Raw genomic sequence first — 15,852 nt, forward strand, 5'->3', positions numbered from 1 at the left:
TTATTATTAAGACAAGAAAACACAATTCAAGACCTGCCTGATTCTGCTTCAAATATTAATTTGTATATGCTTCTGATTGTGAAAGTAAACGATTCAAAAGTTTAGATGGTGGTTATGCTTACATTTAACAAATTATTAAATTGATTTGTACTGGCCTTAATCAGTTACTCTATATACATTTATTAAATTCAAGATATCCGAGATATATAGAGGTAACTGTGTACCTGACAATGTTACAAAGGAAACCTGATAGTTAAATGTGAATAAAATGATATGCGGGCTGTATATGTTTCTGTATAATTCACCAAACCATCCTGATCTCTGGAAGCTCTTTCCAATCATTTCTGAGCAAGGAGTTATAGATGGGTGCTATTATTTCTTATGCTCTGTAACACGAACCACTCTGTAATGGATCGAGGCATCCAGGCAATTAATCTACTCTTCACGTTTGCTCTCACTTTGGGCATTTATTCTGCACTAAGGCTGCTGCTCGATTTCCACTCTACCTCCACTTACTCTATTCATCGCTTTTCTTCACAGAAACAGCCAACCATTTCCACTTACTCTGATAATACTAACATGTATTCATTTAGCAGATGCTTTTTTCTAAAGCAACTCACTATTGAGAGAATATTTCGCTCATGGAAATCCAGTGTTCACGATTGATCTGATTCAGAAAAAAAATTTATTAGGTAATGTATTAGTGAGCATCCCTGGCAAATTAGAAAGAGCCTCACTGCCTTACAGTTTACATGCTGTCTTTCTTCTTTCCCTTTCTACCCCTAAATGTACTCAAGACATGTTTGGTGCCTTTAAGTGTGCTTCCTTTGTTGAGGAAGGTACAAGATAGTGATGTGTCGTTCATGAAAGAGTCAACTTTTTTTTAGGTAAGAGCTTTTTTTTGTAGATGTGTACTCATGTAGTGTAATTTAATCAAAATTCTTCCACCTCTTTTCAACACCTTAACTGTGTGTATGATGTGGTGTGTGTTTAATTCTCAGCTGTGTACATGAATCAGAATGAACGGGATGATTCACTGCACTGTTGCTCATTTTACTATTCATTTAAATAGACATCATACGATGCATTTGGATAATTCGAAGGTAGAATACAATTTCATGAAGCAGTTTCAGACATAATTAGACATAAATAAGAAGAACAATCAACAAGCTGAAAGAGTCAACTCTTATCGATGAATTGATCAAATCATTCACCGACTCACTGAAGAAAGCTGGAATTCCCATCACTGTTAAAAGGTTAATGTAGATAATAAGTAACAAGCTTACATCTGCAAAACTGCATATCTAACCATAACACTTACATGGGGCAATTTTTTTTTTTTTTTTACTATATTAACACCTAATTGTGACTGGAGATTCAGTGTAGTGTGAGTGAGGTAACATTGTCTTTCGCAGTGTCCTCAAATATCTCATCCTGTGCTGTTTGGTGGTCATGTAATTTGTGCCTTATTTTCATACACTCACAGCAGTAGAGGTGCTTGAGTGTGCTGGAGGTGAGGGCTATGAAATCCGAGTATGCTGCATGCTGAAGAGGCTGTGATTTAACTCTCTATCCCAGGATTACACCAGTGATGCAACCAAAGGGAAGAAAAACGAGTTCTAAAAAAACGTAAGCCTCATGTATTTTCTCTCTTGTTGTAAAATGGGCCAGGCTCAAGTACTCCTTCCTGATGACTCAGTAAGTGAAGGCACAATTACTGTCTTTCATCCATGTTTTCAAGCCCTTTTGACCCTGATATTGTGCTCCTGTGGGATGAGACCTGTTTTGAAGTCATGTGGAGCTTCACCTTAGGGGGTTGGTGTGAGTGCATGTGTTATTGATGCTGCTCCGGTGGGGGTTCAGCAGGCGTGCTGACTGCACATTGGACGTAATCAACCTCATACATGTGATTACATCAAATCTGTATGGTCTGCATGGGGCATGAAAGGGTTCCCGGGGCAAATATGGGAGGACTTCTGGGAAACTTGCGCTTGATACTGTTGCTCTTAATGGAAAAATCCACACTGAACGACTTGCATATTTATCTTAATAGTTAACATGTGATCTACAGTGGCATCCAAGATTCATTTTGTAATGAAATTCTGAGGTGACTTTTTTGGTTTAAACTTGTTTCATTGACATTTGTCTATTTTCACTTTGGCTAACTGTTTCGGCTACCTGCTCATAGTGGTGCCAGTTGGAATTAGTGCTTGCTTTGTCTTTACCTAAAGAGAGCGATGCAGCAGCGCTTTAGTACTTTAGTCTGTCTGGCTCACTTACCTCCTCATCTGTACACTCTGCTCAAACAGATCAGCTTCCGAAGCTTCAGTTTTCATACCAATATCACTGTCACCATCATCATGATGGTAACGTTGTAGATTGCTAACTAGCCAAGCCATGTCTCTGCTGTAACTCTGTGCAACTGTATTGCATCTTTGATGCCAACAGTTTTTTTACTCCATTACTTCTACACTGGATTTCTCATTAATATAATGTTCCTTATTGTTGGAAAATCATGGTGAAAAGATGGACTTCCTCTTTTGTTTTTAGGAGCTAACAGTGAAACATGAGGGTTATCTCTTACTTATATTAAACACCATTGTAAGTGCCCTAGAAAAGTCCCCCCTGAAATGTCAGAGTGGCACACATCTTCTCACAGGAATAATAAAAGCACACCAACCAACAAATTAGCATCAGAATTGCTAAGCAAAATACAAATATTTCAATATAAACATATTTAGTGTGTTTCAGGGTGGAGAAAAGTGGAAAAAAAAACTATATACAGCAGAGTCAGAGAAAAGAAAAGAAAAGTGTTTACACAGATAGAGAAGAACATACAAAGCTAGCTCTGAAGTAATTTTCTAACAGATTTTTGAAAGTCTGTGGCTTATTTGAGCTGATATTGGGTCGGTCTGAGTTGTGACTCCCCCTGGTGTTGAGATTTGGTCAGTGCGGCTTGGTCAATATACCACAGTATTGGGTTAGTTGTGTTTTTCTTGTCACATGAAAGAGTTCAGTTTTATTGCTGTCACAATTGAGTCTGGGGAAGTAATAATACTTTTTTTCTTTTAAAAAATGGGTGGAAATGCTGGAAAGTGTGCATTGTGTGTACTGATCATATAATCATAAATGTTACTATTATATATATTCAGAGAGGAAAAACATGATGCAGACTATTACCATAAAATAGATATTGCAAATTTTATTTATACCTTAGCTCTGTTGCATTCATGCAGCTGATTGGTCAGAAGGTGTTTTTTTCTATACCAGCAGCTCTGAAAACAGTGCTGTTCTTTAATATATTATTTCTATCGAAACAGCTATTTCACAGGGACACAGAAAACATGTAAACTACTTAATCTAAGGCTAATAACATGTTGTTTGAAAACATGTTGCTATTTAACAAAGAAAAATATATAATCACTGATATGTTTTCTCCAAGGGGATATTTAACATTTTTGGAAAGATTCTCCAGTGTCAGTATGTTTTAAGCCATGTTTTAAGCTTTTGGGTTTTTCTCTAACATGATAAACTACATTTTTGTCGCATTAACATCAAGAGACTATCTGTTCCTATACTTTTGCACACCTAAAAATTGGGTGGTCTGCCACCAATGGTAAGCCCCCATGCATCAGAGGAAGCCTACATTGTTTAACACATCTAGATGTAAATATCAGGATATGAAAGCTGAATTTCTGTTCTATCTTCTGATATTCATCTTTTGATCTTAAGCCCAAATGCTTTCAGTGATTGGCCTTGCTGTTCCAATACTTTCAGAGGGGACTGTACATATCACTGCTAGTTTAAGTGATCATTTCATGTAAGTCTTTGTAGGTGGCTGTATAAGCATGCCAAAAAGAAAATGCATCATTTTCTTTTGTCATTTTTCATATATATTTTTTAATGTTTTAAATTGTTTTAAAACATTAAAAAATGTTTTAATATTTGGAGGCCAAATATCATAAAAGTATAAATATCAGGGTAAATATACAAAAAAAAAAAACACTGTACTGTGTTGAACTTTGCAAATATCACTGTATCACAGTAAGCCAGGAAGCAACCACCCACAAGACTGCAAATGTCACGAGGCTCAAATGTCCTCATGCAGTGGGCTAGCACAATGATCAAAGCAGCTAACTGATTCAAATAAATGCTAGCTGACCTTTAGCATTTCAGTGATCACAACCTACAGTAAATATGATAGTGTGCTTTATAGTAGGGGTGCCAACGATACTGCTATAGGACTGAATGTTATATTATGTATTTTTTTTATTCTTGTTGTGGTTAATTCTTGCTCTGATGGCAAGAAATCTGGAATGCCTACTTCTCGGAAATACTCTCTTTAGTCATTACAACATATTAACTAATAAACTGGGATACAGAATATGAATCCATGGAATTAGTTATCTTCTGTCTTTCCGATATAAAGGAAGGACTGTGATATTATCACTGTGCTTGTTCACAGTGGAAAAATATAGAGTTAATTGGCTCTAATTATTGCCGGGTCCATTTGAGACTGCAGATTCATACAATCAGGTTGTAAACAAACCACTCAATCAGTATTGAGAGAGAGAGAGAGAGAGAGAGAGAGAGAGGGCAATATGAATGAAGTCATTAACGACATGGTAAAAAAATATATATATATCATCAGCTCAATAGCAGCTCAGCAGTCCCCTTTATATATAGTCTTTGCTCGGTTCTTATTGCTGCTGACCGTGGCTAAATTTAAAATAAGTAACTCACTGAACCCGTTGTCTTGGAAACTGCAAAAATGTAACTCAGACTACCAAATAAAGAGGACAAGAATGATTTTCTGCAGTGTTACACTGTTGGAGGACAGAAACTGACAAATGAAGTTGTAGTGCTTTAACTGGGCAAAATTAAAAATCCAGAACTGATGAACTGGGGTCAGTAGTCACTCGTGTGTATGTGAGTTCTGAATAGGATTGTCAGTATTACTGAAACCTTCCAGCAGGGGTCTTTAATGGAGTAAACAGCTCTCTCTCTCTCTCTCTTTTTTGTCAAAGAGAGTGACTTGTATTGTTTATCTGACTTGCATAGTTATAGTTTGGTGTCACAATCTCCATTCTGGTATTAATCTCTTTGTCAAAGCCTCTCAGTTGCAGGATCTCAGGCTAATCAGTTCCTGTCTTTAGAATAAATTCACATTCTGGCTGTATCAGTACATTGGAAGCACTTCAGTCATGCCATCATGCAATATGCCTGACATTTTACACATTATTGTCTTTCAATTTGATGAATAAAAACATTTCTATTTACAGTATTTTTTCTCTCTCTCTCTCTCTGTCTATCTCTCTATATTTCTTTGTTTCCCCCTCTCTCTCCTTCTCTTTCACTCAAATCTGTTTCTCTCTCTCTCTCTCTTTCTCTGTCCTCCTCTCTTTGTCTCTCTGTATCTTTGTTTCCTCTCTCTCCCTGTCCCTCCATCTCTCTCTCTCTCTCTCCCTCCAGTAAAACAGAGATGGCTGCCATTGAAACAGAGCTCCTCACAGACTATCGTTTTGGACAACAGCAGCTGATTGAGATCTGGGGTCATGCCTGTGCCGTCGCCATCACCAAGGTATCAACATTGTAGAAAAAGACATATGCGCACACAGTCTAAAGCAAACTGTTAATAGTGGATCCTAGTTGAAACATCTAAAGTATTCCTGCATCTTGGATGGTGGACTCTGACTAAATATTTTACTAAACATTTATCTATTTTTCAAGAGGTATAATATTACATTTTGGCAGGATTTGCTGAAAACATGACAATGCAACCTGAGATGCAGTTGTGTCAAACTGTGACACATACAAGCTGTTCTTTAGTAGTTAAGTAGCCAGTCACAAAATGTACCATCACAGAATGCAAGGTCTGTAAATGCAAGTCCAGATGAACTTACCATCCTGATACATCAATAATTCATGAAGTACTTCATGAGGTCAACAATAGTCTCTTCAGACTCAGGGTCATTCTGAACTTCATGTGCAACCTCTTGCCTTTTTGTGAAAATGTAGCTAATACCATAGCGTAACCATATTTGGGGGTCAAGACAGCAGGAAAACATTGAAAGACCCTGACATTTTTATGAGGGTAAAGGTGAAAAGGTGTCTCTGGGTCATTTTTAGAAGTTTCTTAGCATTAAAAAACAAACAGTATTATTCAACATTTTTTTTTGATAGATTAAAATGGCATGTTCTTGGTACTGCAGAAAAAAGATTTGTCTTTATGCCATAGTGAAGAGTGGTTATTCACAGAGCCATAACAGTGCAGAAACCTTTATATTTCCAACAGCAATGGCAGTAAGTGAAGTAAGCATTGGAAGTAGCATGACGATGAAGAACCCTCCATTTACTTAAAGCATGTAGTGAACTCAACTGTGACCCACTCTGATGCTTGAACAGCGACCTTCTGTCTGCGCTCTATTGCTTCAAAGGTCATATATCTTACAGACCACACACCTACATGGTTTTCTTCCTCTGCCTCAGCCATTTCTGTTTTCATCATCTCCACACGATGGCTTAAAACCTGCTCCCAAAAGAGTGCCATGGTCTGGCCAAACAGGCAAGCAGGCATGGAAAGAACTCGCAACTCGTCAGACTCAACAGCTCCAGGGTCCACTTTTAATACTCCTACAGAGAATGGCAGTGTTGTTGAGAGAGTCTCCTCGCCCAGGAGAACATTTCTTTGCTTAAACATTTCTTTGCTTTGTTTCTTTTTGGTATCTCAGGGGATTTAATCAGGATTCTCACTTGTGCTGCATTATATATCAACTGTCAACTGGTTCTCCTAAAATTCCTTAGGAAAAATAGAATAGAAATAAACAAACAACAAAAAAAACAGACATGAAAATTTTCTGACATTAAAGGATTCAAACAGAGAAGAACACAAAAAAATTCTGTTTACTGTTCACTAGTTTGTTTACTGAGATATTTTTTATGTGTAGGCTGAAGAGCTGCACAGAAATATAAAGAAAACTGATATTTGAGTAAAATGGAGTAAAATGCTTCACAAAATGTATTAACATATTAGTATAACATTACTGGATTAAATCTTGCTCACATAAAAAAAAAAACAAATTGAATCTGGACAAAACATATGTAGCAGGCTCACATTTTACTGCACCTACAACTAAAATAATAATTGGAATATAGAATACTTGGCACCAAGTGTACACCTGCACATTCATGCAATTATCCAATCAGCTAATCAAGTGGAATCAGAGCAACTCCATCATGCAGATACAGTTGGAGTTTGGATTGAGTATTTCAGAAACTGCTTATCTCCTGGGATTTTTACGGTGCAAAAAACAAAAACATCCAGCAGAGACACGTTGTTGATGAGAGAAGTCAGAGGAGAATGGCCAGACTGGTTCGAGCTAACAGGACGGCTACAGTAACTCAATCACTCTTTACAACTGTGGTGAGCAGAACTCCCAACATACAACATGCTGAAATTTGAGGTGGATGAGCTACAACAGCAGTAGACCACATCAAATTCCACTCACGTCAGCCAAGAACAGGAATTTGAAGCACAAATGTACTGAAACTGGACAGTTGAAGATTGGAAAAAGACCAGGTGATGTTTTTCCAATCTTCAACTGTCTCGTGTTCCAATTAAAGTGGCCAGTGAGTTAATAAGGTAAGACAATAAGGAGATCTCCTTTAAGATTTTTTTTCCTTATAAGTGGTCAGCAGCTAGACTACAGTCAGCAGGTCATAAGGTCTTAAGTGTGACCAGACAGGAGGTAGACAGAATTATTTCAGTTTGGCCCAAACAGACTGTTCCGTACATCCTGTAGCTCCATCTGGATTGAGTCAGGCTCCTCATGACTTACCTGAGAGCAATATGAATCCTGTGATTGTTTCCTGATGGATGTTAACTGTGGGTAAATTTTCTTCCCCCAGTCAGAAGTTTTACTTGCTGCTCCTTTTTGCTTCCTCTGAGGGTTCCGACCACAAGATCCCTGTCACAATTAGCATCAACAAAACCCCTCACTGGCCTCCATAAATCATGACCTAGAAAAACATGCTGGTCAGAAGCTCAGAACCTGGAATGACATCAATAATGTTATTCAAAGAAAAGTGCAGTAGTTGGTTTTTACTGCTCTGATTTCATAACCCAGCTATTCACCCAGAGAGCAAGCATCCAAAGCAAACTTCAACCATCCCCCACCTAACCTACACCCCTTTTCCCCTTACCCTTAGGAATAAGCACTTTATGTTCTGAAGTTTTCCAAGTCTGGTGTCTGAGGTCAAATCTCATTCCCAGTATCAGGATATTGTTTTCATCACTCAGACTGATGGAACACTGTGTGTGTTTTCACTGTGCAAGATCGTTTCTCAGTACTCAGATCAGCCAGGCAAGAACATCAGGTTTTTACATGTTGTCATATTAGTGCATGTGGAGAAATAGGCAACTAACTGAGTGCTCCTGTAGAAAGAAGATCAAAAAGAAAGTATTATGAGATCCCAGTGTTTATCCCAGTCCATCAGCAGAACTGGAAAACACAGCTGCTGGCTTTTGGTCCAAGGACACCAAACGTTTTGCTCCTTTTGCTTTGCAGCAGAGCCAGTGAAAGACTGTTTTAAATATACACACCCATGGACCACTGAGTTTTGTACTCCATTACAGAAACACATCCACCACAGGGCTGTAGATAGACTGTTCATATCAGGAGTGAGGACCTTCAGAAGAACCAGTGAGAAAACATACTGCAAAATTAAAGCTATCTCTCCAATGAGCTAGCTGTTTTTAGCACTGAGTAGCAGACATCTGCCAATGGAACATTTATACCAGCTGATTAGTCCTAATGGGACATTTAGTTCAGGTGATTATGCTGTTCCCAAGTGCCATTAGCTTCATTACTGCCATGGTTCTGCATCTACTTGGAAATGAGCATCTACACCCACATTAAAATGCAGGATTGGAAATGGCGCTTCACATGCTGTGAGTCATACCCAAAGGTGATCAGCTGAAAAATTCCTTAATGAACAAAAACCTAATAACTAATGTATTTAGATCTTCAAATGAATATACCAAATATTTATAAGCTAATATCTATGTACCACATCTGTAGTATAAGTGCAGAAGAATGGAAGATACATTTTTTGTACTGAAAAAAGAACTGATATCCAGTTGACTCACTTAAAACTCACTGATTATAGATATCTAAGGGCAGCTGTTACATATACGGGGGAGAAACCATATTTTATTGTAATTATCTAGCTCACTAGGCAGGTAAAAGCTCCAGTGTGCTGCCCAGTCCCATGTTTTGGTTCTTGTCAGAAACAGTTTAGGCTTAAAAGGTGGTTCAAATTTAAATAAGTATTAATTCAGGTATTAGTGCATGATTATTCATGTACTGTAAAGTGTTACCGTTTTATCCCATCCCGTGACACTGCATGAGCGGCTGTTTGAAAAGATGTGGTTGGCTGGCTTCACACGCATCACAGGAAGCACGTGATAGTTGATACAACCCCAGAGCTGTCTTATGATACGGGATACCTGACTGGTGGGTGGGAACTGGCCAAGGGAGAAAATCGGCAGGGGGAAGGAGGGAAAAAACCCTTCTACCGACATCCAGAATGCTCTTCAGGCCACTGTGTGTGCTGCAGCAGGTGGTGGGATTCAGAAGCACGTGCCACTATGAAGTGCATTAAGATGCATATCTACATACAAAATAAGTCAATAAGGAGTTGTTTTTTCTAGGTGTTAAACCTACATGTTGAGTAAATATGAATTAAACCTAATAGCCAGGACATGAAATCTGCTAGTCTTGCTAGTGGATTACTAACTAGTCCACCCCTACTCACATAATAGCAAATTCTTCCCTCTGAAAAAGTAGTGCTATCCATGAAAGAGCCATTTATACAAATTTAGAGTTTAATGTACAAATATATTTGAAGAATGCATGAAGGAGTTCTACAAAAATGTGTTCCAAACAATCATTTATTGACTGCCCAACAAAGGCTCCTAAACTTCTATTATAGGTGGGTTTTGAGGAACCCGTTTTCCTTTCTTTCTGCAGTACAGGGAAATGTGTCAGAATTCTTGTCCATGGTAATTGCCCATATGCTATAAATGTGGTGGTTAAAGATTAGGTTTTAAAAAAAGACAGTTTTCCTTTAATTGGTTTATTGTTCGTGTGAGGCACACTCAGATGCTTGTGTGTTATGAATAGATGGCAGACCCTGTTTGGTTCCAGCAAATATGACACAAGATTTTCAGCGTGACGTTTCAGCTGAGGCAGCTGTGAGCCAGTGAGGAAAATATGAACAGCGCCGAAGGCTCGGCTCAGTTTAGGTGGCCAGTGGAAAGTGCGGTATTTAAAGTCTGCATCCTGCAGTGTTGTCTCAACATTGCTTTTCACAAGTTACAACTGTTATGGGGTGCTTGTTATGGGTTCAGCTATGGATACCATCACTCCCTTTTGTCCCACATCTGCTATTGATAGAACTTCTGACAGTGATAAAGCACTTGGCTTATTTGTCAGCAAAATGGAGATGTCTCATTGGTTCATCTCTTTGTCTCCCCCTCTTTTTTTCTCCCTGCAGGCCTATCCTCTAAGCTCTCTGACCAAGAAACAACCTACAGTCTTGGTTATTTGTGGGCCAGAACAAAATGGTGCCATTGGCTTGGTGTGTGCTCGACACCTGCGCATATTTGTGAGTATTAATAATAACCAAAAGTGGAATATTGGAAGATACTGTCTCTCTACACCAGTATTCCTTAATCTCCTGGAATTCCTCTACAAGAGAAAAAAACAGGATACAAGGATGAAACACGATAATCTACTTCAGGATACGATGCTCCTATATAACTTCACCATATGTGTTAGAGATGACAAATTTATGGAATATCAGTATTCAGCCACTGGAAATATTGATAAAATCTGCTAAAGTGATTGTATTGCTATCAGTGAAGGGCTGTGGTTTGGCTTGAGACTCAAGAGAGCAGTCATTCTTACATTACAGCATTCCTGGAAGGCATAAAGCACACTGACGTGCTCTTATCCAAAGGAAAGAAAAGTTAATTTCAGGCAGTTGCACAATTCCTATCTGCTGTTTTAGAGTCACAGGAGGATTGTACAGGTACCATACTAAAGAATAGACTAGACGTGTAGGGTAAAAAATAGGCCAAGCAAAAAAGTGCATAAAATTTAGTATTTTTTAATTTAGCAGTAAAGAAAAAGTTAAACAGGTAAATACTGAAAGAACATAGCTGCATGTTAACTTTTGAGGCAGGTATCATGAATAATATTATAGCACTGAAAATATATTAATTTCTATAACTTGTAGAATTTGTCATTATGACTGTAATAAAAAACCCTATTACAGAATGTAAGATGTGAGCCTAGGCTTTATTGTCTGTTCTTTCTTCTGAGACCTCTTGCCTTATCTCTCTATTGCAGAAATTAATTCCACTGTGCCAGAATGTTTGATTCTGATTGGTCAGAAGGTGTTGATTAGTTTTACATAACAGCAGCTCTGAACATGTAATTCATATCACTGGTTATGTATTAATTTAGTCACTTTATGCTGTAGTTTTTATAGTAACAGCTTACACAGGGGCCGTTATGGTGGACATAAATGAATAAAAACCGAGCAATTATTGTAGGTGAAGTTTTCTGTAAGGAGACATTTATTTAGCTTTTTTTGAAAGAGTCTCTAGTGTCAGCACTTCATAACTGTCAGAGATAAAGCTGTAACTTTAAGTCTTCCACCATAGGAATGTCTTCAGGACAGTGGGATTTGAAGTTTATTTTTTGGTACAGGACAACCTGGATTTTTTTAGCTTTAAGAGAAAGAGAAAAAAATGAGGCTGGTGGACACAATTGTTTAAAGCTGCTGTAATGTAAATGATAACAGGAACTTGCACACACTTACACTAAGCTATATTGTGTGTCTGAGATCTTTTGGTTTGTATTAGCTCAGGCTGAAATTCTCCTAGCATGTGCAGTAATGATAATATTGAGCCATTTGGAACTAAATCCTATGAAAATGCAAGGTATACCATTTGCTCCATGTGTGGACAAATATGTCTGCTTTTCCATTTTTCACTAGTTTCTCCAAGCAGCCAATGAAGCCCAGAGGAGTCTGATCACTGTACTACTGAAAACCTTGAACCTTCTCATGGCTGCATTTTGCCTGATCAACTCACTATTGTTCTCTTTCTGTCCTTCTAGGAATATGAGCCCACAATCTTTTATCCCAAACGCTCACCTGATAACTTACATCAGGACTTTACCATTCAGTGTGAGAAGATGGACATTCCTTTCCTTTCTTATCTTCCGACTGAGGTAGGCGTTTTTCAAACCACATGTAACAAATTGTGACAAAGCGAATTGCCTTTAGCAGCCGAGGGAGAAAAGCTGTCAACATTCAGTCCTAAGCCTCATTTGTCCTTGTCTGCTCATGCTGTGCAGGTCCAGCTCATAAACGATGCCTATAATCTGGTGATTGACGCTATCGTGGGGCCAGAAATAGACCTTAAAGATGTAAGAGAGCCCTATTCTGGCATATTGGTCACCCTCAAACAGGTGAAGATCCCCATCGCGAGCGTGGACGTGCCCTCAGGTATCTTCTCACTAACCGCATTAACATCTTCTCACTAACACTTCTCTCAACATTATACACAATCCATTTTAAAATTGGACCTCATTTGTCAATGTGGATATAAATTAATTTATTTGTAAATTGTTCACAGGAACATTTACATAAGAAATTCATGAAAATCCAGTTGGTCTGGAAGAACGTTTGTATCCTGCAAGAGCTCCTAAGTTTGTATAAATTTACATATAAGGAGACTCACTAAAGTGAACCTCATATAATTGCCATGAGTTACTGCAAATTTTATAAAAAAGATTATGCAAGTTGTTTATTTATTTCAATTGCACAGATTTAGTGAAAATTTTGTGAAACTCCCTCATTTCATATTAAATGACCTGAACGAAATAAATCTAAAAACGAAGACAAATAAGACAGGACAAAAGAATAAATCAGGACAAAAGAAATGGCCCCCCTATTTTTATAGGATGTGCCTGTGGTAGCCAACATGATGCAGTGGCTGAGCTGCATTACTGGAATGTGTTTAGGAGGCACTCTTTCATCATTTATTCTTCATTTTCTTGTTTTCAGCATTCTTTAACTTTTTTTTGTGGGCATTGCTAACTGTAAACATGCTGTGCTGTGAACATGCTTGGAAATTTACAACTGATTGGTATTTATCAACATGAAGCAAATCAATGTTACCCATACATGAAAACATTTGCACACAATTTACTAAAAGATTCATAAATGAGGCCCCTTATGTGAAACATTTTAAAACATTTACTAACTAAATTCTATTTTTTACTCCAAAGGCTGGGATGTAGATGAAGCGAGTAAAGATGGGATCAATCCAGAGGTTCTCATCTCTCTGACGGTCCCCAAAAAGTGTGCCACAAGTTTCACGGGGAAGCACTTTCTAGCCGGACGTTTTCTTCCGTATGACATGCAGAAAAAATATGAACTCAATCTGCCTGAATTTCCAGGCACTGACTGTTTTATAGAACTGTAACACTGACACAACACAAAACATATTTTGGATATGTACGAATTATATATACACATTGACATTTTGTATTTTTTAGGTTGTTACTGTGGTAAAATGTCTAGAAGTTTGTGCACAGAGACCGTCGTGGTGGCTGGATATGATGTGGTATGTGCTTAGGTAAAAGTGTGTAGCTTAAGCTATTTTTTGTTTGCTTGAAAATGAAGATTCTATTCTGTATTTTTTTGTTCATATATTTATGCAATTTCACATGATAGAAAATATTCTGACTGTTTTGACAATTGGTCAAAGCTTTTTCTCTTCATTAAACCCCTTCATTAAATTTTATGGTTAAAAAACCCCTCAGTATCCTTTAGTATTAGACAATAAAACTGGCAAATGCATTAAATTATTCTACGTACTACATACAGTTAAAGTGTATTTCTGCAACTGAATTTTTACATTATATTTATATTATATATACATTTTCTTTCATTTTTTTAATTAGAAACTTTTTAAATAGCACAAGGTTGCCCAAAACACAAAACCTTTATATGGTTAAACAGTGAATGGACTGGTATATAGTTTCTTAGTTTGAATTGGTTGTATTTAACACCAGTTTAGATCCGAATTCAAATAAATTCTCTTTGAACCTGTTAACTTCCCATGTGTTTTCACGTGCTTCTAAGCCACAAGCCTCCTAAAGTTAAGATTAATGGTCACTCCTAGCCACCACTGAATATGGTAACAACTGGATGTTACAGTCATATAGCCAAAATTTTGGGAAAAAAGCAAAAGTTTTAGACCATAGAGTATATTATCTTTGCTCAGAGATTTACTCAAAGTCAGGAAAACGGCGTGGGTGCAAGAATGACCGTTTGTTCCCTAACAACAGTTCCAGTATAAATTACCCACAAAGGAGAAACACACAGTTTGGGGCAAAGGTAATTTTAGGACATCCGTATATTCCTCTTTCAACAAACATTTAGCATTAGGTTCACTGAGGTTATCAAAAAGTTTTCAATTTTTTACATACAGTATTTTATAGTCTGTTGTTTATATTAGCATATTTTATTTGACGTAACAGCGTAAAAATTCAGACAATAAAAAAGAAAGTTCTGTAATTTCCAAACACCCAAAGACCATGTTGATGATTGATGACTTGAAGTCATGTGCGCTCAATATGTCAACTAAGGAAAATCTGAAAATCTGTTTAGACTGAGGACAGAGGCTAAGCACATATTTTGGTCTGTGCTTTCACAGGAAATTTGGCTGTTTGGTATTGAGCAGTCTCTTTCCATTCACGTCCAAATTACAGCCTTTATCCTTTATAGCCCCTTTTTTCCCCAGTAATTTTCAGCAATCAGTGCACTCTAAGTTTGGTATTTTGATTTTTTGCTTTTATTGCCACATCTTCAAACAGACCTTAAAATATTTTTGTCTCAAGAAATTGTAAATGCACCGAAATCTCCTTGCCAACTATGAAGGCAACCGAGTGTCGGTTTTCAAAACATCATTACCGTTACTGATGAGGCATGAGATACAAGTCAATAGCTCTTCTTGTGCATATCAGGCTCCAGTTCACAATGTTTTATCACCCGCATGAAACGGGATGCTGTTTCCTCGTTTGGCAATGGAGAATCATGCGATTGGTGGTCATTAAGGTTAAAGAAGACAGACGTAAAAGGACCATCTGCTGTTGACTTACTGTCGAGGAACGTTTCAACAATGCAGCATGGTTATTGTCAGTCAAACGCCTTGACAGGGGAAGTCCACACGTGAGACTCATGAGAGATTTCTTACAGTCTGAACAGCTGAGTCCCATATAAAAGAATAAAAATATTTCCTGCCAGGACATATTATTGTAATTCACTGACTCACTCAAGATTAGTGTCACATCAGTGCTTAAGCACCAACAGGGTAAACAGTCATCAACTAAACCCAAACAGAAAATTCACATGAACTTAACACGACAAATTATACAATTAACGTGAAATTTACTCGTGTGGTTTTCAGACACTATACATTTTGGGTTTCATACATTCATGTTTCAATATTTCACATTATATTTTTTAACATGTTAACTTTCTCACATGAATAATGTGATTTCCTCACAATAAATTTTCCACGTTAATTTTTCACATGTAGTTCATGTGATTTCATTTTTCCTATTTCCTCACATGATTCATTCTCCATGTTATTTTTTTCACATGTAGTTCATGTGATTTCATTTTTCCTATTTCCTCACATGATTCATTCTCCATGTTATTTTTTTCACATGTAGGGTATGTGGTTTCATTTTTCAGATTTTCTCACAT

The 15,852-nt window shown here is 37.5% G+C and overlaps 1 protein-coding gene and 1 long non-coding RNA gene across 2 annotated transcripts in view; one reads left to right on the forward strand and one right to left on the reverse strand.

The window, feature by feature from the left end:
• The window catches only part of yjefn3 (YjeF N-terminal domain containing 3), a 34,093-nt gene extending 19,899 nt beyond the window's left edge, over positions 1-14,194 (forward strand). The window contains exons 2-6 of the mRNA XM_026946813.3: positions 5,473-5,581; positions 10,558-10,668; positions 12,189-12,302; positions 12,429-12,579; positions 13,365-14,194. Of these exons, the coding sequence (XP_026802614.1) occupies positions 5,473-5,581; positions 10,558-10,668; positions 12,189-12,302; positions 12,429-12,579; positions 13,365-13,561 (682 nt within the window). The 3' untranslated portion in view covers positions 13,562-14,194. The remainder of the gene's footprint in view (positions 1-5,472; positions 5,582-10,557; positions 10,669-12,188; positions 12,303-12,428; positions 12,580-13,364) is intronic.
• Positions 5,592-10,540, reverse strand: LOC113546824 (uncharacterized). The gene is made up of 4 exons (XR_003404752.3): positions 8,603-10,540; positions 8,203-8,434; positions 7,839-8,051; positions 5,592-6,799 (listed from the first exon to the last, which is right to left on the reverse strand). It is a non-coding gene; the product is annotated as an uncharacterized LOC113546824 (long non-coding RNA).
• Positions 14,195-15,852: the final 1,658 nt, after the last annotated feature.

Source organism: Pangasianodon hypophthalmus, chromosome 11, assembly GCF_027358585.1.
Source record: "Pangasianodon hypophthalmus isolate fPanHyp1 chromosome 11, fPanHyp1.pri, whole genome shotgun sequence".
Lineage (NCBI taxonomy): Eukaryota > Metazoa > Chordata > Actinopteri > Siluriformes > Pangasiidae > Pangasianodon > Pangasianodon hypophthalmus.